The sequence below is a fragment of the Hyaena hyaena genome, unplaced genomic scaffold, assembly GCF_003009895.1.
Source record: "Hyaena hyaena isolate Hyena2069 unplaced genomic scaffold, ASM300989v1 scaffold_230, whole genome shotgun sequence".
In the NCBI taxonomy this organism is placed as follows: Eukaryota; Metazoa; Chordata; class Mammalia; order Carnivora; family Hyaenidae; genus Hyaena; species Hyaena hyaena.
The window spans coordinates 1,396,000-1,418,509 of record NW_024080863.1 but is presented as its reverse complement, the minus strand read 5'-3'; the positions used below and the strand labels follow the sequence as shown (position 1 = coordinate 1,418,509).

The window sequence follows — 22,510 nt, the reverse complement described above, 5'->3', positions numbered from 1 at the left end:
TGGGGGTGCACACCTCCAGAAGGTGCGGCGGGGAGAGGAGCCCTGGGTGTGCTGGGTCCTGCCCCCTGCTGGTCAAGAGGGACTACGGCGCTGCAGGGGTGCTGCCAGCTCAGCAGAGGGCAGCGCGACCCAACTCAAACGTGCGGTGGCGCTCTCCTCTCAGTTACGGCACAGTAAACAGCTGGCAAGTTTATTGAAAACGTTACTTGAAAAAATAAAATTTCCAAATATGCAGGTGAGACACACCCACTGTTTTTGCTTTGAGCCTGTGACCCGGGCTGTGACATTTTAGGTGGCTGGAAGCCTATTTACATGCGCGGAGTCTGGTTTCCTAGGGAACCTACAAGGCTTGGGGTTCTTCTCTGCCCCTGACCTAAGGGCAAGAAGTGGGCAAAGCCAGCTTTTGTCATTCTGGGAGTCTGGGCTAGAGGAGAGGCAGTGTCTTGGGCCTCTCCCAGAACAGAGGAGTCTGAAGGGTACAGGCAACAAGGGGGGAGGGGGCGGGTGGACTCCCCAGGGTGGGTCTTTGGAGGTAGGTGTGATCACGACCATGCAGGCAAGGCTGAGACCTCAGGTGAGCGGGCAGAGCTGTGTCCTTGAAGTCTGGACGCTTGCTCGGGCCCTAGGCCAGGCTGTCCTTTGGACGGTTCTTTCGGAAACAAGGCCCTTGCAGTTTTTCTGCGCTGCTTACCCGCCTGGGCTCTTGCTATGGGTGGGGAGACAGCAGCCTGCTTGGGGCTCCTGGTGCCAGGCTCCCTGCAGAAGTCGAGTGAGGTAGAACAGGGGCCACTGCTGGCCCCATACGTCTCTCGGGGGAGGGCCTTTTGCTGGCTGTCGCCTGAGCCTAAGCTTGACAAGGGCAAAGACCAGAGAGGCTGGCTTGTATCCCAGGAGTCTTCGAAAGGGTGGCGGGGACTCAGTCATCGGCCACAATAGAGAGGGCTCTGAGCTCGCTCAGTCTGGCCTCATTCTCCCTCTCCCGCTGCTCATCAGTGTGGCCGGGCTGGTCAAGCTGCTGGGTCAGGTCTCCAAAGATCTTCTGCATCTCAGAGTAGTACCCAACCTGGAGGCGGGGGTGAAGAAGGAGGTTGGCAGGTACTGGGCTCCTGGGGTACAAAGCCCCCTCAGCACTGCACCCCCTGGGAGCGTCCCAGAGGCCCGCGCGCTGCTTGCTCCCTCTAGCAGAGCACTCACGCTGGGTGGAGGGGGCTGCCTTCCACCTTCCCCCCATCACTGCCCTTCCTCTCGGCCCATCTTCTGAAACTGCAGGGCAAGCAGGCACACAAGCCGCAGCCTCCATCCCTCCAGGAGTGTCCGCTACTGCTGCTGGGATGGCAGGAGGAGGGGAGCGAGGGGGTCTCGATGAGGCGGGGGCGGGGGTCTGACCTTGGAGCCCTCCAGGCCCCCAAAAGGCATCGGGGTCTGTGCTAAGAGGTGTAGGAGGACTGCGCAGCCCGAGGCTGGCTGGGAGCACTGGCAGGACCCTTCTTGAGTCCTCGGGAAGCCAGGGCCCTGACCCGAGGTGCTTCAGTGAAGCTAGACCTTTGTCCATGGGAGAGGGGCATGGCTGGCCCCCAGAACCCCGAGAGTCTGTCTTAGAGGTAAAGGTGAGAAAGGTGACCTCTCTGTAGCCTCCTGGTCCTTCCCCACCATTAATCACGCCTCGGCCGTTTGGCTGGAAAGCAGGGCTCACAGACCAGCTCGTTCCCATGTCCCTATGTGCGTAGCCGCTGGGGCTGATGGGAGAGGCCTGCGGCAGTGGCGTGGGGGAGCGCTGAGGATGGGGAGACCCATCAGCAACTCTCTGATGGCAGAGGGCTGCTCAGACCAGGGGCTGCTGCCTCAGTCTCCATCTCATGACCAAAGGCAAACACTTTTGTGAAAATGACCCACGATTCACAACTATTCGGACACTGTTTCCACTCTAGACAGCGGAGTGCTATCACTGGCCAGGCCAGGCTGAGCGCCAGGTTTGGTGGCAGGGCCGGGGCTCAGCTGCTTTTGAGGAGAGGTCTCCCATTTAGCTCCCCACAGCAGGACTTCCCCTGGGCTGAGGGGAGCTAAATGAGGGTCTCCAAATGCTGCTGTCCCCTGAGGGGATGGGGCATGGACTAGGGCTGGGAGAGGGCAGGGGATGGCCTGCCCTGCCCCCACTCCCTGCCCCAGAGCCGCACTGCGCAGGCTGAGTCACTAGGAATGCTCACTTCTCCAGTGACTAATGGCAACGACAGCCCCGGGAGGGGGGAGGCTGGTGCTGAGGAGGCAGTAAACAGCCAACAGCCCCCCCCCCCCCCCCCCCCCCCCCCCCCCCCCCCCCCCCCCCCGCTGCCTGGTTACAGGGCATCCCTAGCCCCCAGCCTGCTCCAGTATGTGCACCCTGGGGCTTCCTCCCGTGAGCGACCAAATGGAGGGGCAGGGTAGCATACAGGAGGCTGCGAGCAGGGGTGGCGGCGGCACAGGATAGGGAAGGCACAGGGCTCCTTACACACACTCCTCCACAGCCTAGGCTGAGCTGCTAGAAGGAAGCCCGCACCTCCGGGGGCAGTGCTCTGGAGGCAGTACGGGAGCCCCCCCACTCGTGCATGCTGGTGCTCTGCCTCATTCCTCCCTAGCGGCCAAAGACATGGTCACGAACAGGCTTCGGCTCCAACATCAGTCCTGCTCGGGGTTCTGAGCACAGGCGTGCAGCCCACGAGTTGTGGTGTGCTCTACAGGCTGAGAGGCCGGCGGCCTGGGATCAGGCTTTTCCCTTGGGCGCCGGGAGGCCTTTTGGCTTTGTCCCCTTGTTGGCTGCAAGGAACGAGTGTGTCCACTGGAGGGCGCCAGACACACAGGCCAAGCACAGCAGTGGGCTGGAGGTGGACAAGCCTTTAGCTTTGTCACCTGCTGGGGAACCGTGGGGAAGGTGGCAGGGTGCTGCGTGCCTGCGAGATGCTGATGCGGGGGTCCCACATGGCGGAGACCATGGTTTCGCACCTTCATCTCCTCTCTTTTACCAATGGGGAGAACAATCCCTGCTAACAGTTTGAAGAATGGGGGGCGAGGAGAGCAGGAGCTGCATGCAGCTGCACACTGTGTCCTCACACCCTGCTTCCCACCCTCCAGCTGCCCGGCCCCTACCCCGTGCACCGCCACGCACATGCGGCCAGAGGCCAGCCTGCCTGGGTGCACGGTGGCCTGGCGCCCAAGCAGAGGCCTTGAGCATGGCCCTCCCCAGGGGGTGGGGACGCCTCCAAGGGTTGCTGGAAGTCAAGAGAGCCTGTGGTCTCCTGCCTAGAGAAGAGGAACAGCTGGAGTGGGGAAGCAGGGGCGCGGGCCTTCACCCTGCAGGCCTCTGTGGCCGGCCTGAGCGCACCAGGCAGGAACCTGCTCACCAAAGTGAGGTGCTGACTGTGCGGCTTTCTTCTTGCCACTGGTGGTACAGTGAGAGGAGAGAGAGAACTTGAGGGAAAAGCCATTCAACGTGGGAGCCCAGGTGGTAAGTCCAGCAAATGCTCAGAGTCCGAGTCCCCAGAGTGGCGGGGGCAGGGTGGCGGCACTGCCGGCCTCGCAGAAAATGGCTAAGCCATGCTCCTAGCTGGGGAGTGGGGATGGGCACGAGGGTGTCTATGAATCCCAGGACCGCCTGCCAGGGGAGCAAGTGGGGGCAGGGTAGGGAGCCGGCTCACCTGCGCTCGGATCAGGGACTCAAAGCTGGGCTGGAAGTAGTCCAGGCGGCTATTGTAGAAACGCGGCATCTCATCCAGGAGCTGCTTGTTCTTGGCCTCGAAGTCATCCCGCACGGGCCGAAGTTCTTCTCGGGCCTGGGGGACAAGACACTGGGTGTCACAGCTCTTGGTGGCTTATCCGGAGTTCATGCTGGGGGCACGATGTGTACCCTGGGGGAGGTGGGGGCAGTATCACATCTGGTGTCTTGGTCTCACAGCCCCAGAGTTGGTCCCTAGGTGAAGGAGGAACTTGCCACATGTCACCCATGGGGCCCGTTGTCCACACCCACGTCTCGCTTCCTGGTACCTGGTGGAGTTTGGCCAGCACTGGCCCCGTCTTCTCCTTCTCCTCGTACTTCTCCACCTTGGCCTGTAATCTCCTGTAGTCCTGCAAGGCCTGCTCCCGCCGCTTCACCGCCATGTTGAGGCTCGGGAAGACACTGCCAAACCTGCCGGACACGGCCCAGTTGGATACAGGCTGTCCCTGGGGCTGCAGCCCGGCAGCTCGGTGTCCATTCAGAAATACATACTGAGTGCCTCCTAAGTGCCAGACCCTGTTCTAAGTCTTAGGGACATCACATGAGTAAGACAGATGAGGCCTTGGCCCCGGGAAAGGGTAAGACCATGGGAAAGAAGCAGGACTAAGGGTCACTCTAGTGATCTGAGCCACAGGGGCAGGAATGCAAGGAAGCCACTGGTATGGCCGCTGCCCCTTCCCCATCCATCTCCTATGACCCCGCATGTGACAGAGACCTGTCACAGAGCATGGCAGAGATGAAGACTCTTTGGAATAATCTGTCCAACATCTTCCTTTAACACAATCAATGAAAATGACACCAGGGAGGGGACATGATTTGTTCAAGGTCACAACCAGGTAGTGACTGTCCCACAGAGAACTCAAGCGTCCCAGTTCTCTGGCACCTCCCCACCACCTCATGGTGCCACCGGCAGGGACAACTGCAGTCAACACCTGCCTAGTCTTGGCCTAATTCTACCAGCTGACCATGAGAAAAGCAGGAACCCTCTGGTTCTACCACTGAAATGGCGAAACCGCTGAACCAGATGTTTGAGGAGAAGGACTCAAGGACATCTTGTTGCCCAACTGGGACTAAAAAGGACCACAGGGAATGCTGAGGAGAGGGCCGTTCACAAAGAGCAGCAGCGGACCCTTTGGCCCCTGTGGGCATCCTCTTTGTGATTAATGTCATCTTTAACCGGGAAGAGCAACGAGGTCTTGAGACAGACATCGGGCAGGACTGCATCCCAGGCGGGGATGCCGGACTGCCCTTGATTGGAGTGTTGGAGAAGGCCAGGCAAGCCTGCAAGCAGGTTTTCTGGAACTGGACAGGAGGAGATGGGGCAGCTTCCTTGAGAGCAAAGCCTGCGGGGCAGGAGCCGGCAGGAGGCATCCACCCTGCAGATCTGGCCCCGCAGCCACGGAAAAGGGCAGCACAGTGGTTACTCCGGGCTGAGACGCACAGAGGGGGCGACTCGGGGCCAGGGGAAGAACGGGTTTCTCTTCGAATGGCCCAGACGACATGCTGTGGGGACTTCCCCTTCCCCAGCGCTGGGGCCGGAGCCGCCCGTCAGCTCCCGGGCAGTCCGCAGGTAGTTCAGATGCCACGGGAGGAATGATTTTCCAAGTGTGGCTCTCAAAGGAGCATGGTCACGAATTTGGTTTTTAAAAGCCCCAACAAATCAAGTGTGCCCGTGACATAAGAATAATGAATATTTCTGCCAGAAAACAGAGAACATAAATTTGACCAAAGCACTGAATTCCCCAGCCAAGGCTATAGATGCAGGTAGTAGATTCTGGTCAAACAAAAGGCTTATCCCCAAGAAAGGGCACTACGTAAGTCCTTCTAACTGGCTGGGTGACCTAATGGGCTCACTACCTAACTGGAAAGACTAGAAGTGGGCAAGACCCTTAGACAAATCAGTCATCAAATCGATATTTGAACGACTGGTCTACCAGCAGAGGAGGCCTCCTTGGTGCCATGCAAGCTGCGTGTGGGGAGCAGGTACCTTCAGGACAAAGGTCCCCCAGCCCCGGTAGGTCTCAACACATAAGACCACGGGCAGGGTCTGGCCTCGCTGTTCGTGCCTCAGGCGGCAGCTCTGACAGGGTCTGTTGCTAGGCGAGCCTGTCTCCCTTCCTGGGAGGAGTGTGCCCAGCAGCTGAGAGGCCTGCGACTCAAGGAAGCAGGTGCAATGGAGCCTGGGAAACCTCCACGTATGCCCTGTCAACCCCAACCAGACTAGGGGTCACCAGCGGCCACCCTCACTGTCTCATTAGAAGTGGCCTGCTTAGGTGGCCTCAGTGCCTGGGCCTCTGCCCTCCATGCTGCTGGCGGCCTGGGAGGAGAGTGCACGAACAGGACAAGAATGGGGCAGGAAGCAGCAGGTGGAGAGAGGGCGGCACCACGGATGCATTCTGCGGGTGCCAGGCAGGACGGCCACCACGTTGGCGGCCGAGCCGTTCTGGCTGCCCTCTGACCCCAGGGCACTTATCTCTTTGCTTGCCCTCAGTTGTCACCTGGGGTGGATTCCCACGGCTGGGATCAAAGGCACAGAAGCGCCAACTAAATGCAAGGACTGGATCAGCTTACAAAGGAAACAGGAATCCCACCCGAGAGCCAAATCCTGAGCCCAGAGGGGTGAGCGTGGCACAGGTTCAGGACCACAGACTTCCATGCAATGCCAGGCAACCCCGGCGACAGGCAGCGTAGGAGTGGGTGTGCCTACAGGATGCTCCTCGGCCTTCTGGAAGCAAGACCACCTGTGCCCTGCAGTGCACACTGGTCCCGGCTGCTGTTAGACCCTCCAGGAAAACCGGTTCTTCACCATGCCAACTTCTGCTTCCCCAAATGGCCCCCTTGGTCACACCAAGAGGTCTCAGAAGGCTCAGCTGGCTTAGTTCGCCGTACACGGGTCCTGAGTCACTTGGCACCTGTATGGCTTTGGGCCCAGGGCTTTGGGACTCCCTGGGTAGAGGCAGGTGGCATGCTCCTCTTACATTAACGTGGGGAAACTGAGGCCAGACAAGGGGACCCAACAGTGTGTTTGAGGTGGCTGATGAAAGAGTGGGGGCCCAGGGCTCTGCAGTCCCTGGCTTGTGTTAATGCTCCACTGAGGCCCCACCTCCCCACTAACCAGGCAGACACAACACAAGGGACGCCAGTCCCACGTGTTGGGCAGTGTGAGCACCACGCTGGGGTGTGAGGACAGGAGCTCATGTGGCGACAGCCCTAGGTGTGGGATGCCCAGAGCTCTCCTCCACCTTCCGGTCAGGGAGGGAAGGTGACAGAGAGGTGGGGATAGGCATAGGCTGGTCCCAGAGCCTGGGCCCAACCTGACGCCCCCTGGGGGCCCTACAGAGGGGGACCCAGTTCTCCCCTGAGGCAGGATGTCTACACTTCCACTGGGCTGCCACAAAGAAGGCGGGGAAGTCGGACCCCCTCTGCTCTGGTCCCTGCTTCCCCCAATTAGCAGGGACACTGAAGGCCTTGGGCCAGTACAGACTCCACCCTCCATACCGGCTCAACCTACCGCTCTAGCCAGGGACACCTCCATTCCCTCCTCCTGAATGCGGACTGAGCCACTGCAGGGTTGGGGACAGGCCTCTCCCCCACAGATGGGGAAACAGGTTCGGAGGAGCGGGGCCCTGGCCAGGGCCATGGGCTGGCCGGGGAGCACTTGCCCTACACCACAAAGGGTCGCCTCAGCAGTTAGGAACCAACCTGGTCTTTCCTCCAGAGAGCACCATCATGGCTTCCGCACTGGGTCATGAGCTCCTAAAATCTGTGTTGTGTCCACCCTCCAGAGAAAGCAGAACAGGGCTGGGCCTACACCACACCCTCGCCAAAGCTCTGCTCAGGTGACTCCCCTAAGGTTCAACCAAGCTGTCCCCCCTACCCCGCCAGGGTAAGCAGTGGGGTGAGGAGGCAGCGAGAGGGAGGAGGGAAAGGGGGGAGGGAGAAAGAGGCCGGCTGGGAGGTAGGCTGGGAGCAGCCGGTCCTGGTGGGGAATGCCTGCCATTCCTCAGTCTGTGCCCACACAGCCGGGATCTTCCACCCACCAGGAAAGGGAAATTGAAAGCATCCCCATCCGACCATGTGAACGCAGCCCAGAGACCGGGGGATTAGAGGCCGAGCCCCTTGGGGGGAGGCCGGGGGCGGCGGGGTGGCCATGTGCTGATGTTCTTCATCAGAGGACAGGAAAGCTGCAGTTTCCTGTTTCCGGTGCTGGGGTCCCTGGGAGCTTCTCTCCCGGCAAGAGGCGGCAACAGGCAGTGCCGGTTTTATGTGGTTGGGGGAGACTGCGTGTCGGCCATGGGGTGGAGAAGCCAGCCTGGCGGGCAGGCAGGCCCAGGGGGCTCAGGCAGAGGTCAGCGGATCTGCTGCGGAGACGGTGCCTGCCTCCTGTGCCACTCACCCACCTTCCTGGCAGGTGGTGGGCTGCTGGGGCGGTGGGAAGCAGCCGGGATTTCTCTCCATTTGGCTCTAGAAGCCAAGCATCAGATTTCAAGGCCGCCTCCTTGGTTGTGAAATCAAGACTGGAGTCAGTCCCCTAGCTCTCTGAGCTGGTGTCCCCTGCCTAGATTTGCCAGCCATGGGTGTCCACGGCAGCCTCTGTGGCAGCTCTTGGAACCCTAGGGGCAGGGTCTGCTCTGCCCATGGCCCTTCTCACCCAGCTGCAAAGCCTCGGTCCTGGGGACCCAGTCAGAAAGCCACCCGCCATGGAGCCCCTGCTGCCACCTCCCTCCTGAGCGCCTCACCTCCTCAGCACCCAGTTCCTCATGTGACCCTGCAGCCTGGGCCCGAGCAGGGGGTAGGGGAAGGGGCCAGTGACAGAGGGATGGCTGAGCCTCTAGACAGCCTGGCTAGGGAAGAGCTTCCCCTGACCCCACCCCTTGGACCTGAACAGGGAGTGAAGAGCCCAATAACCCCAAAGCTAGGGGCCAGAGGACCCAAACCTGCTCTCTTCATCTCCCTCTGGGCCCCGATCCAGGCTTAATGGTAATTAGCAGAGCCTCATTACCCAGGCCTGGCGAGGCAGCTGCCAGGGACCACCACAGAAGAGGTAATAAAGTGCAGCTGCTGGGCTGGAGCGGGAGCCTTTCTAGGTCAGAGCTTTGGGAGAGGCAAGGGGGGAAGATGAAGTGATCCGGAGCTTCAAGGCAATGCTCCTGCCTGAGCCCCCCCCACCCCAGGGGACCGGCGAATAAGGCCTGTCTGATCGCTGCCCAGAGCCTGCCTGAGACAAGATGAGCCTCACAGAAGAATGTCTGACCCTGTCGGGTCTCGAGTCAGGGGACCTTCCCAGGCAGGACCCCGCTGCTGCGCCCTTCCCCATGTGCAGCCACCCCCACATCTCCAAAGCCGAGTGCAGCAGGCAGCTGCTCTCCCGGTGCGGCGGGGAGATGAAAGGCCTTGCTCGTCCCCGCTGAGGGCTGGCCAAGATCTCTGCTTGCTTCGTTCAGCAAGCTCCGGGTCCTCTGGCTCTCAGCCGGGAACAGAGGGAACGATGGCAAAGTGACCACCGAGCTGAGGCTGTCTGTGGCAGCAGATCACAAGTGCCTCATCCTCACTGAGTGCTCCGGAGCCACTGCGAGTGGCAGCCCTTGGGCCACAGATCCCGTTGCCAGCGTCCCTGTTGAGTTTCTAGTCACCCCCTGTGAGTGTGGGGTCCTAGGCTGCTGGAAATGATATTCGGTCCCCAGTCGGCCAGTTGGCCTGCCTTTCCAGTAAGTGCCCCAGCCTAGTTCCCTGAGGCCTGTGGTCCCCAGATGGCCGTTACTCACTTTTTTAAGGGTTCAATCACGGTCTTTTGGATCTGGTTCACCTGTTGAAAGAAAGACCCAATGAATCAAACCTGAGGGGAAGTCGGACTCTTCCTAAAAGGGGGGGGCTCCACGTTCCTGAGAAAGGGGGCTGACAGGGCTGTCCTGAGAGCCCTGGCGGGGACGAGATGGGGCAGGGGGCACCCCTGATCCACAGCTGGAGCGAGGCAGAGAGGACGATGACGGCCCAGACGCCGAGGGCACCAGGGAGTACTGTTCTTGTTCCGGGTCAGTCCCCCTCCCGCCAGCGCTAACTGCAGGCTGCTGGCAGCCTTGCTCAGGGGGCAGGCTGGGTGGGCAACGACAGAATGTGGGGGGGCTCCGGGTGAGCAGAGTCTTCCTCGTGGTCTCCCAGTGAGCAATACGAACTCATGGGAGTCACAGGAGGCACATGGCACTGAAGCAGGTCCAGGAACGAGCTCACGGGGCTTGTGACACAAGGGCCCCAGAGTGCTGGTAGGACTCTGCACGGGCGCTCCACCCAGACAGAAGTCATGGGAAGGGGGAGAGTGAGACCCCAGTTACCTTCTCCTGGTTGAAGGCGTCCATCCGCTTCATGGCTGTGTCCAGGGCTGTCACCATGTTCAGGAAGTCCTGGTCTTGCTCGCAGAGGGGATTGGAGAGCAAGTCCAAGGATATCTTCACAGCAGATTTGGACAAGGCTGTAAGAAGTCAAAGCTCGGTGAACCTATGAAGGGACAGGCTTCAAGGTCTTAAGTCCAGGGGCCATACCCTGACCGCCCCCGCCCCCCTCCCCACCCCGGCCACAAAGTACCACAGAGCCTTAAGTCACTCGTCCTTCCTGGACAGTGTTCATTCCTGACCATCTGAGGCTGCTCTGGGTAATCCTTCGGAGCAGTTTACCCTTTGCAATCACTTCATTCCCAAACTCTGGATTTTAACAGAAACATTTGGGCGGGAAGCCGTAAAAACTACTTACTTCTAGGTCGAAAGAGTCTCACTCAGTAAGTCTGAAATCCAGAAATGTGTATTTTAAAGAAACTCTCCAGGCGGTTTGGACGTGAAGCTTGGTTTGGGACTCCCTCACGGACGAGGGTAATATACCGTAAGGGCTAGAAATCAAGATGGCAGGCTGTGTGGACTGCATGGTTTCTGCTGCAACTACTCAACTCTGCCACAGACAACACCTAAAGAATGGGTGGCTTTGTTCCAATGGCACTTTATTGACAAACCGAGGCCGGGTTTGGTGTGAAATCAGGCAACCCCTGCTTTCAGTGACATACACTCAGAAACTTCTTTTCCCTGAGCCTCTGGAACTGGTACAGACACTACAGAGCAAGCGTGGCCCCTTTCCAGTCTCTTCCTGCCCCTCTAGACTTTCGTTTGCACGTAATGGACCAAGAACTTCAAAGCCGCTGACAGGTTTCCATCCTGCCTCTGCAGGGTTTCCCATGCCCCCACGGTTTTATCCAGGGCTCATCCAACCCAGCAGACATTGCAGGCAGTGTATTTTGGCTCCATTTTACAGATGAGGAAGGCTCCAAAGAGGTTTTAACTCCCTCAAGGTCAAACAGCTGCAACTGCCAAGCCAGGACCAGACCCTGGGCCCCCGCCGCCCTGCCCGCTCCTCTCCTGGAGACAGCTGTGGGCAGGCCCCACAAGGCTCTGCTGCGGTATCTGCTTATGTTGTTAAAGGTCTTCACTGGTACCATTTCCCCATGGATGGAGGCCACTGCCCTGCCGTGGCCTGTTCACATGTTCCGACACCCTGTTTGACATGTGGGGAGCCTGGAAATCAGATGGCAGCTCCAAGGCAGGGCGGAGATCTATTAGCAGCTTTGGAGTTCTCCGGCTCATACAAGTTTTCGGGTCTCCATTATTTGGGGGAAAAAAAAATTCTAGAGGGGCAGGCAGAGAGAATGCAGAAGGGGCATGCTTGTTCCACAGTGTCTACCAGCTTGAGAGTCTCAAGGGAGAAAAGGTTTTGAATGTATTCCTCACTATTTTATGCCACTGAATTTAGGATGGTCACACACCATCACTGTATAAACCACCAAGAAGGAAAACAATGCTGCCCATTAAACCCTATCAAGGGTTATGGTGTGTTGGTTTCTGTCATGTTAGAAGTGAAACAATGTCTTTGAATCCATGAAATAGGTCCACTCCAGTCAACACAGATGTGCCCCTGCCTTGCTGCTCCATACAGGGGGGCAGAGCCCCAGCCCAGCCCTAGCCCTCCTGGGGAAAGGGCCCACTTCTCCATTTCCGGTGGGAGGAACAGGAACCTAGTGGGTCCCTCCTCACTCAGGCTCCTCCATATGCCAGCAGAGGAGGCCACAGAGGGTGACTGGCTGGGGCGCCCTGTCCTGGGTTTCTCTTGAATCAGGTAGCCCGTGGTGGTCACCCAGCAAATGGGCACAATATGGGAGAAGCCTGGAAATGTACACTTCCCAGAAATGGTGAGGCAATGTAGCCAAGAACCCTCTTTCAAATCTGTGCAGTGACTTTGTAGCTTGTGAACAAACATCATGTGTAACTGGACCGGATCATGAAATGGTCGCAGACAGTATAATTAAAGGACAGAAGCTTGGACAACATTGGAGACTTTTTCGAAAAATTTCTTCCACTGCTTCTTAATATTTGAGGGGGAAAAAAACCTGAAAAGTTAGGGCAGGGGAGACTTCCTTCCCTATTTTCCTTTTCTTTCCTAAAGCCTCACACTTCAGGCCTCTGCCTCCGTCTTTGTTCGAACCATCTGAAGTCAATTAACAGTGTGGAATCCCACTGGAGGCCTCACCGGCCTATGGGAGGGTGCAGGGCAGGGCCATCGGGGCTCCACTGGGACTGGAAGGGCGTGGCCAGCCCGGCACAAATTGGGAGGCTGGTGGTCTCTGAACCTTACAGAGAGCGGGGGTCTTGAACACATCGGTCTCTGGAACCCTGATGCAACTTCAAAATGTAAGGTTCGACAAAGACCTAACAGGGGCTGGTCGTGAAGACAATCTTGTTTGGGAACACAGGATGGGATTTTAGATCTTGTCCTGGCAGCTGACTCCCCTGAATTGTCTGGAGCAGTGGTTCTCAAACTGGGGTCCCTGGGTCAGCTGCCTCGGCACTGCTTGGGGGTGGGCTGGGCAATCTACCTCCTAGTGGGCCTTTGGTGACTCTGATGCACCGACTGTGACTGCTTTGCGAGGACCTTCTCTGCTCAGATGCTACTTCTGATGGGGGTGGAAGAGGCCAGGAGCCCTGGGCCCTAGGGCTCTTCCATTTATTCTGATTTCTTTACAGGGAAACCACGTTCTCCATGTCATGGATCCCTGATGTTCTGCTGCTTCCAAAGCTGCTTGCTATGAAAACACAACCTTCCCTTCATCTGTGCTCTGAGAGCACAGTCGTCTGGAGCAGCACCAAGTAAAGGAGGCAACTGGTCACAGCCTCTCCTGTACTAGAAAGGCAGTGGAGAGCGATCAGGATGCCCCCCAGGTAACTGGGAACTACCCACAAAACAAATAACAGATGGGCTCCATGATCAGACCCTTGGTTCACTGCACACGGAGTCCGGGGATGCCAGGGACAGTTGTGTTCAGACCCACCCATGTCCTCCGGATGAGTGGTGACATGAGGATTTGTGCACAGACCACAGGAGCCGGCCCTGAAGGGACAGAGGGACAGAGGTCCACTCGTGACCCGGCCAGGCCCAGCCCGGCTCTGGGCTATGCCACCTACCCAGGTCAGCGTCAGTGCTCTTCTTCATGTCCTTCTGCAGCCTCCTCGTCTGCTCTTCCAGCCTGCAAGGCAGGGGCACAGGCCTGGGCACCTGGCATCGCCAGCTGGCTTCGGCCTCCTTCCTTCCTATCTACCTGGGTTAGGTCTGGCCTGATGCCCTGGGAGGCCTGCCAGGAGAAGGGGCCCGTGCTGTGTGGGGAGTCTTCCCGCGGACTGAAGGGCCACTGCTGGCTCTGCACGAGGCCAAGCACCCAAAGGCTATGAGTTAACGACTGTCACATAGCCGTCAGCTGGGGGAGAATTTCTGGCAGGCTGTGAACTGAGCTGCCCTCGGCTCCGGCGGCACTTAAGGGACAGATGAGCGGCCCACTAATGGCGGTGCCGGAAGGGGCACTGTGGGAACTGAGACCTGGTGGAAGGCTCCTGCCCTGCTTCCCCACCCCCCACCCCCCGCCAGCCTCCATCCTTCTGGGGTTTGACACTCACTGCTGGAGTTTTCCATACTCCCTTTCAAAATCTCTCTCCACCTGTAACCAAAGAGATAACTCAATCATCGGAGAAATGACAACACGCTGGAAAAAATCTGCCAGCCTACTGAAACTCCCTCCACGCCCTCCCCCCAGCTGCAGCAAACAACACGGTCCAGTTCATACAAGCACCAGCAGATCATTAACGACACACTATCCCTGTGTTCCCAAATTAATTAAGTGTTTGATTTAGGGCACGAGACTCCCCTCCCAGATGGGCCAGCCAGGCAAGTAGCAGCGGATTGTGGCTCTGTTCCTCCACCACAGGGAGCCAGGCGCTGGGCTGCCTTCCCTCTCCTCACCCTCCCCTTGCGAGCCAGGTGAGGTGCTCGGAATGTGACTGAGACTCGCAGGGGGGAAGCAAGCAGGTCCCCTCCCGCTCCTGGCCCTGGTTTCCCCACAGGGCCTACCAACTGTGAGGTTCAGGGTGGATCAGGAAAGATCCTGTCTGCACACTCTGTGGGTGGGAAGTACCGAGCACAAATACTATTACTACTGACTCCGGAGAGGCTCCCTTAAAATTCCTGATAAGTTATCCGATTTCCCCAATGCCAGCAAGATTCACATCAGATGGGTGTGAGTCCTGATCCCAGGTCTGCCACCTGCATGTCAGGTGGAGTCAAGAAAGTCACTTGCATGTCCAGTGCCAGAACTTCTCCATCTGTCACACGGGTCCCTGGCAATGGTCTCTCAGATGAGTGGCCTTTGAGGTGTATGGAATCTGAGAGCAGAGAGGAGGGGACCGAGGCCTGTCCTGGTTCCCTTCCCTCCCTTCTGCAGAGGCAGCAAGAGCTCCCCGGGCCGGCGTGCTGAGCTCCGGGCTGAGGCACTCACGTACGAGCAGCTAACATTCACAGGGTGCTCCCCGTGTGCTTCTGTGAACGCTCCCCCACCACTGCACGTGCACTGTGGCCCTCACGGCACCAAGGAGCTCCCAGGACAGAGGGGATGTACGCTGCACAAGCTCACATGCCTAGTGAGTGGCAGAGTGGAGATCTGGGCATAGCCAGCCTGACTCCAAGGCCCATGCTCTTTTTTTTTTTTTTTTTTTAATGTTTTATTTATTTCTGAGAGAGAGTGAGAGAGAGACAGCATGAGCAGGGGAGGGTCAGAGAGAAAGGGAGATACAGAATCTGACACAGGCTCCAGGCTCCAAGCTATCTGTCAGCACAGAGCCTGACACGGGGCTCAGCCCACAAACATGACCTGAGCTGAAGTTGGACGCTTAACCGACTGAGCCACCCAGGTGCCCCATCCAAGGCCCATGCTCTCAATGAGCATTCTACCAAAGGGGGAAAAGGTATCTGCTGATCAATTAAAGCCACGACTAAGAAAGGTACCTTCTTGCTGCTCCCTGAGATGCCTGCCAGTGAGAGCACTAAACCCTGGTCTTGCTCTCACGGCAGGCTGTCATGGCAGGCTCAAGGAAGGTCACAGAGCCCACAGCTGCGGAAAGGGTCAAGGCCCTTTGTTCTTTGCCAGCACACCCTTCCGTCACGGTGCCCCATGAAGGAGCATTCTGAAACCCCACGGACCCCACACTCATGTGCATTTAGGTAAACTCAACACAGTCACAGAATGGCAGAACATTATTGAGGGCAATTATTTCATGTTACAAACGAAGAGGATGAAGCCCAGAGACGGGGAATGATTTATGTAAGGACGCAGGGCTAGTCAGAGGCAAAGCAAGGCTAGAATTCAGACTCCTAGTTCAACGCCTCCCCCCTTTTTAAAATGACATTCAGGGGGCACCTGGGTGGCTTAGTCGGTTAAGCGTCCGACTTTCGCTTAGGTCATGATCTCGCGGTTCGTGGGTTCGAGCCCCGCGTCGGGCTCTGTGCTGACTGCCAGCTCAGAGCCTAGAGCCTGTTTCAGTCTGTGACTCCCTCTCTCTCTGACCCTCCCCTGCTCACGCTGTCTCTCTCTCTCTCCTAGAAATAAGTAAAAAAACATAAAAAAAAATGACATTCAGTAGCCCCACAAACGTTTATTCAGCACCTATTAAGTGCAATGCATTCTGCCAGGTGCAAGGGGTGCTCTGGTGACAAACAGATGTGGGTCCTGGCTGGGGGAAACAAGTACACTTATAACCCAAAGCTCTGTGGAGGACGGGGGTGAGAGAATGGCCCAGAGAACCTACTTAGCTAAGGTCCCAGGGCATGACCACGTGTCCTTTGACTTTCTGACCCCAGCACCTGGGGTTTGACGCACAGAGTCATGAAGTAAAATTCACCATTGGTTTCCCCCCATCCTACAGTCTTTGCCTCTTTTCAACAGATCCCCTGTTTCTCCATCCAGGAACCTAACATTTCATCATCGCCTTCCTTACGATCCATCAAAAAGCTGCTCTTAAGAGGAAATTCAAACTTCGTTCCCGCTTCACTACACTTTGCTTCACTAAGGCGTATGTTCCTAATAAAAGCTTAAAGTGCTACCTGTCCCACGGGCCGTGTAGCTGGGCAGGAATCAAAGTCTCAGCCAAAGGCCGGAAGAGCATCTGGAGTGATGCAGGAGGGAGATTTGTTCTGGGGCAGCGAGGCCTCACCAGGGCCCAGCAAGCCTGCACTGGGGCCATCCAGCCCTTTCGCCACCAGCACCATCGAGGAAGATGGTGGACAGGACCGAGAGGAGACGGATGACAGATGGACTCCGATACCAGCTGTGCAGCATTAAAAATACTACCTAATATTCTGAGTCCCAGGTACTTTTCTAGAGGAGTGGGATAACTCCATTCGTCCCCTCTCAGGGAAGATGTCCGGTGGCTGCCGAGGAAATGGGGTAGTGGTGTCTGTCTCGTTGGCTTGTCTAGAGGATCACCGAACAGTCTGTGTAGAGCACAGAGCTCAGTGCCTGGCCTGCAGACAGGGCTTCCTCGTTTTTCTCCTATGCACTGCAGCCCTGGAGGGCCCAGAGCAGTCTGGGGGTGCAGACTGTTCTGTAACCCTTTGGCAAAGCACGGGGTCGTTTGATAGCTAGGTGAATGCTGATTTGGGCTAAGCCTGAATCCTGTGCCCGGGGACTATACCTGGGTCTCCCTTCACTGGACACTTCACCTCTTTAACCTGGTAGAATATGATGGCTGAGCAGGGTCTTTACATATTAAAAGTATTATTTTCCAAAAAGACGAAGTTAAGGATGTCTTGGTCAGAGTCCAGCTTTCCTAAGACGAAGAACATGCAGTGGGTGCCCCGAGAGGGAGGCGGGCACGGAGAGCGCCTGTGAACCCACCGGCGCTATGGCCTTGGCTCCTGGCGCTCTCTTTTGCAATCCCCAAGTGTGCTGCTGCATGTGTGGGATGTCAGAGCACCTGGTCCCACGGCTCCGACTGCTTGGACTTGCATAGAGAGAGCGAGCGACTGCGGGTTTCCAACTGGGTTGGAACATTCTGGTTGGTGAGCCGCTTGAGGTCTTACCCTGGCAGCTGACAAGCATGTCGGGGTGGGGCTCAGGTCCTTCTGCTGCTGCTCACAGACATGTGACTGCCTGGGACGTTCATGAACGTGTCCCCCTTCTGTCTCTGGCAGCCAGGTGTGGGCTGCTCTCAAGATCACTCTCCTCCCCTGGGAAAAGATCCAAGGCAACACCACCAGGATTCTGGCCCCTCAGATAATGGATAAGGGAATAATAAAGAGACACCCTGGAGTCCCAGTCAAGGTATCTCCATTCTGAGGGAAACAGCCAAACACGAAAGATCTGAACATCTCTGAATGCTTGATGCTTCTGCCAAAAAGGCGATTAGCCCACAGTCAACAATGCAAGTGCAAACACATGTGGATGGCTGTCAGCGGGACAGGGCGGGTGGGCCGGGCTGGGCAGCGAGGTTAGCGCAGGGGGAATGAGCACCAGACAGCCTGCTGCTCCCTGCATTCTCGAAGGCTCAGGGTGGAGGGGTGAGACTGTGCTGCTCACCACTCTATCCCCAGTGCCTCAGGTCAGGCTGGCACAGCGGGAGTCAGTATTTGTTAAATGAATGAGTGGGCTGAGGTCCCACGCAAACTGACACATGGGGTGAAGTGAAGGAGACCGACAGGCGGGGCCAGGGCTCCAGCCGCGCAGCTAAGCCGTGTTGTCAGATCAGAGCTGGGGCAGAGGGCACAGTGGGTATTCGCGGAAGCCCCTCTTGAGGGGTACTCAGGGCAGAAAGCAGCATTCCCTTGGTACGTTACCACAAGATTAAATGAAGCTGAGAGTTCTCCACTTTGCAAGTGGAGATCTTTCTCAAGTGGAGGTCCGACGTGGCAGGGTGCCCTTCCGCCCTGGCGCTGTGGCGTGCCTGCCTAGCTAGGAATCCAAGAGCATGCTTTCCTTTGTGTGCGAGACCCAGGGTGACCTCTGCTTCCAAGAGCTCTTCCCTCCTCGAAGCTTATGGACAGGTGAGCAGCTGCTTTTGGCCATGCCATCACGCTCTGGCTACCTTCTGGGACCAGAGAAGCAGGAGGGGTGTAAGCAGAGGGTTTGGATTGGGAGGTGGGCAAGCCTTTGTCCCTCTATCTCCATTCCAGTGGCCAGTCCTTGCAGAGAACATGCCATTCCTTCGCCAGAGCCTTGACAACAACGGAATTCGTGTTAATAACCTGGACGCAGGAGAACAGCGAGAGCAAACACACAATGCTTTCTTTGTGTCTGACAGTTGGGTACCTTGAGCCAAAAACCTTCTGAAACTCCCTGAAGATAACATGAGCGTTTCTTCCCATGACAGGGGTGCCATGATTTCCAGTCAGCAGGCAGCCACATCTGCCCCTCCGACGGTGCCTGGGCAAGAACAGCAGTGCGTCACCACTGTCTGGGGGCAGCCGCCAGAGCGGCCGAGACAGCTGCCCAGGCTCGGCCTGTGATGGGGGCCTGGAGGGGCTTGTGCGGTTGAGAATGAGATCGAAGAGGCAGGCTCTCGTTCCCTATACTTCAGTGCCTCTGGGGAGTTGAGGGAGGAAGTAACTCTCTTCCAACCCCAACTCGGCTTTGATTCCTTGTGAGAGATCAAAGGCCCGGCCTACTGTTTCCTTGTACTAGGGGATCCGGCTGCTTGGAACAGGCTGAGTCCTTGGTGGTTTATAAAGAGTCCAATCAACTACCTTCCCATAAGATAGTTACTGTTTATTGAGGGCTCACTATATGCTGGACGCTGTGTTAAATGATTCATACACATGACCTCATGTAAGACTCATAACGCATCAGTGGCATAGGTACTAGGATCCCCACTTATGAAGGAGGAAACCAATGCTCAGAGAGGGTAAGGGCCTTGCTCAAGGTCACATATAGCATGTGGCAGAGCCGGTGGGAACCCGAGCAGGAAACCTACCAAATCTGGCTTCTTAACCACTACTTGGTGCCCAGTCTGACTGGGGGAGCAGATTCCAGAAGTCACAGGACTGTAGTTCCATCCCAAACAAGACCGATGTGAGGAGGGGAAGAGGGAAGCCGTGGGCCCATCCACAGGGCTGTCTGTAGAGTGGTCCATAGGTGCTGGGATTGTCCATTTGTCCCTCTGGGGAGTCCTTGCCACTCCTCCGATTTTTAAAAGACCCAGAGATCTTTCTGTCGACAAACTGGCAGAGAAGCTAGAAACTGAATTCTAACCTATCCTTTTCTGTGGAGAACAACGGCTATCTCTACAGAGGTAAGGGTGTTGGGAGTGTTTTCTGTTTGTCTGTTTGTTTTCTGGTAGTGAGTGCTGGGAATAAAAGACCCTCCCCAAAACCACTTCCCTTTCAGATCTGCCCTGGATTAAACTCTGGAGACACGAAGCCACACCTTCCCACTTCCTGTAGCCGGCTAGAGCCCAGCACTTGCACGCCCAGATTCTTTGCGCTTCAGCTGAGAGCCTTCACAGATGGTCAGCCTCTGCATGGGAGGTAAACTTGCAGTCTGTCCTCGGCCTGCCTTCACTTGAAAGAGGAACGCAGCCCATTTCCTTTTAAGTGGCTGCCTTTGGATTTTCCAAAGACTGGGCCATTGGTCAGATGTGTGCTGAACTTCCCTTCCTGCCAAACTGAACTAGTTCTGAGTTCTGAGCCAAGGAGGGCTGAGGTTATTAAGACAAAGAGAACCATCAGGGGCTCCAGCAGGCTGACGGTTGCTGAAGCTGTCGTAATGAGAGACACCGTACACTTTTGGTTTCCCACGGTAAAACCAAGAGCCTGCTTAGATTTGGGGGTGAGGGAGTTCAAGAGGCCATTCTTGACTAGAATTCCCAAACCTCGGGAGACGGTCACAGCCTGACTGAGGCAGCACAGGGCAGTGCGATGTGCACTGAACAGAGACTCCCATCTGAGTTCCAATTTTAGTTAGGTCAGTATTAGGGTTTTTGTTATTGTTGTTGTGTTTCAGAGAGCATGCATGCGGCGGGGGGGGGGGGGGGGGGGGGGGGGGGGGGGGGGGGGGGGGGGGGGGGGGGGGAGATAGAGAGGGAGAAAGAAGCTCAAGGCTGGATCTCACAACCCTGAGACCATGACCTGAGCTGGAATCAAGAGTTGGGTGCTTAACTGATTGAGACACCCAGGTGCCCCTAGGATTAGGTTTGTCACAACCTGAGAAAGTCACAGTGACTTTGTGGGTCTTGGTTTCCTCGTAAGGAAAATCAGGTTGGACTAGATGATCTGTAAAGGGCCTTCCGGCTCTAACTTTCTAAGAATCTGTGATTCTGCTCCTGTTTCTAGAGATAAAACAGAGATAAAAATTGTGGGCTCTCAAGGGGGTAGGATTCAATCACGCCCTCCTGCTAACTCTTGAGTCCTGGCTAAGAGTGACTTTGGCAGGGGAGAGAAAGGGAGCCGGGGCCTCCCGGAGAAGCTTCCTGGTCTTCACGCAGGTGGCTAGAGAGAAGGGCCTGGGATATGTCCTGGGTTTCAGGAGCCCACTTAGGAAAGTGCAGAGCGCCACACCAGATCGTACAGATGGGCTGTGCGGAGGCAGTGGGTCCCTGTCACCTGTCACCCACCTCCTCCACCTGCCCAAGGATGGGGATGAACCCAGGCTGATCTGTAGAAGGAAAACGTCCCAGGCCAGGAGGCCCCTGCAAGCCCCAGTCTGAGTGAGATCCCAAGGCAAAACGGCTGGGAATTAGGCAGCCCGGGTTCTGCCCTCCTAGCCCCATGATGTGCTGAGTCAAAGCTCTGGTTCTCTGCAAAGATCCTGGGAGACAGATGGGGTCTCAGAAGGAAAGAATCGGGTTACTCACTGTTTTGGGGACAATCTGTTTCTTGGGCTGCCCAATCTTGAAAGGAATCCTATGAGAGAAAGAATCAAAGAGGGATTTTAGGAGAAACGGGGAAGGATGTAGCTGAAAATAATTGATGAAGCCAAGGCCACTTTTCCCCAGAGGGTAAAAAGCACCAGTGGCTTGTCCAGGCTGGGCTCTGGAGGGTGATCTTCCCATGTACGGTGTCCGATGGAAGTCCTGGGCACCACCTTCTGCCCCAGAGCATCTTTCCTACTAGCAGCCGGTGTTGAAACACGTTGCAAAGGTGACGGCAGGGAAGGGGAGATACCACATAGTCATTGTGAATCTGTGTCCCGAGGAGCTGCAAAGTCAGAATTACAGGCTCGCTTGGGCAGCTATCATCCTTGAAAACAAGTGTTTAAAAACACCATGAAAACCACTTATCGTCTTTATCAGGCGCTTCACTACTTCTCTCTAGAGGGACTTCTCACGTGGCTGGAGAGAGAGGACAAACTATAGGGCATTAAAGGCCCAGTCCGGCTGGGCAATTTCCAGTGAGAAGACACATCTGAAATGTGGCTAGCTCGAAGAGGAATCTGAATCTAGCCCAGGTCTGCCCTCTGCACCTCACGTTCCCCACTTGGAAATGGAAGGCAGTTTAGCGTAACAGAAGGAGCGTCAAGGACCTAGCCTCTAAACCTATCCATTCCCCCCNCCCCCCCCGGCAGGTAATGACTGCCCTGGGATTCATTGCCCACTCTGTGAAAGAACAGGGTTAGACTGGATAATTCAGAAGTTTCCTTGAGGCAGGGGAAATTCTGATTCTACAATTCTGAGAAGTGTGGCCCCGCTAGGAGCAAACACGGCGCATGCCAACTGCTGGAGAAACGGAGGCTCCCCGAGGCCCTCAAGGTAGCAGTGAGTGAAGCTCTCCTGGGATCAGCTCAGGGCACAGGGAGTCAGCAGGAGAGCCTGAGGGGACAGCTCACTCCCACTCTTCTCTCAGTGCTCAGGGCGCTGCAGTCCCTCCATTCAAAGCTCCCGCTTCCACCACTGCACCCGCCTCCCCATCCCCCCCCATCCCCTTCTGCCCAAGCCTGCTTTCTCTTGGCCCAAACTGACCAACACTGTTGCTAAACCCAATGGTATAATTAACCACCGATAATAACCCCAGACAACGATCCGGCAGAGGATGGGCCAGCCTGAGTCACAGGTTTAAATTTAATTTCTGGAGGACATCCTGTTTATTGTTAACCCAGCCCGGTAATTTGGGAGCATTAACCCTTTGGGGGCTGGCTGATTCACGTGGCTTCTATAAACAAATAATCAGTGGCTACATAATTAGCAGGGGAAAGGTAAACTCTGGAACCAAAAAGGAGAGAAAGGGCAAAATTGTTCTTTCCCTTCCTCAGATCTAAAGAACAGAGGGTGAGGGAGCTGAGCCCTGTAGTCCCCTCCTCGTGTCCCCAGTTACTTTTCCCAAAATCAGGGATTGGAGTTGACTGACACAATGGTTTTGGACAGTGAACAAGTGCCCTCAAGGACTATTTTGGTGACAGTGCAAATGAGGTCCTGGTGGCATTGA

The 22,510-nt window shown here is 56.6% G+C and overlaps 1 protein-coding gene across 4 annotated transcripts in view; it reads right to left on the bottom strand.

The window, feature by feature from the left end:
• Nucleotides 1-174: 174 nt before the first annotated feature.
• Nucleotides 175-22,510, bottom strand: part of BIN3 (bridging integrator 3) — a 43,373-nt gene continuing 21,037 nt past the window's right edge. Inside the window, exons 2-9 of one of the 4 annotated variants that reach the window (XM_039243779.1) lie at nucleotides 20,944-20,992; nucleotides 13,726-13,766; nucleotides 13,240-13,301; nucleotides 10,075-10,211; nucleotides 9,511-9,551; nucleotides 4,015-4,156; nucleotides 3,669-3,803; nucleotides 175-1,063 (exon numbers count right to left, since the gene is read on the bottom strand). In XM_039243779.1, coding sequence (XP_039099710.1) covers nucleotides 917-1,063; nucleotides 3,669-3,803; nucleotides 4,015-4,156; nucleotides 9,511-9,551; nucleotides 10,075-10,211; nucleotides 13,240-13,301; nucleotides 13,726-13,766; nucleotides 20,944-20,992 — 754 coding nt within the window. In that variant the 3' untranslated portion in view covers nucleotides 175-916. Of the gene's footprint in view, nucleotides 1,064-3,668; nucleotides 3,804-4,014; nucleotides 4,157-9,510; nucleotides 9,552-10,074; nucleotides 10,212-13,239; nucleotides 13,302-13,725; nucleotides 13,767-14,398; nucleotides 14,740-18,404; nucleotides 18,855-20,943; nucleotides 20,993-22,510 lie in introns of those variants that run through there. The other 3 variants (XM_039243778.1, XM_039243780.1, XM_039243782.1) reach the window with 3 other exon arrangements.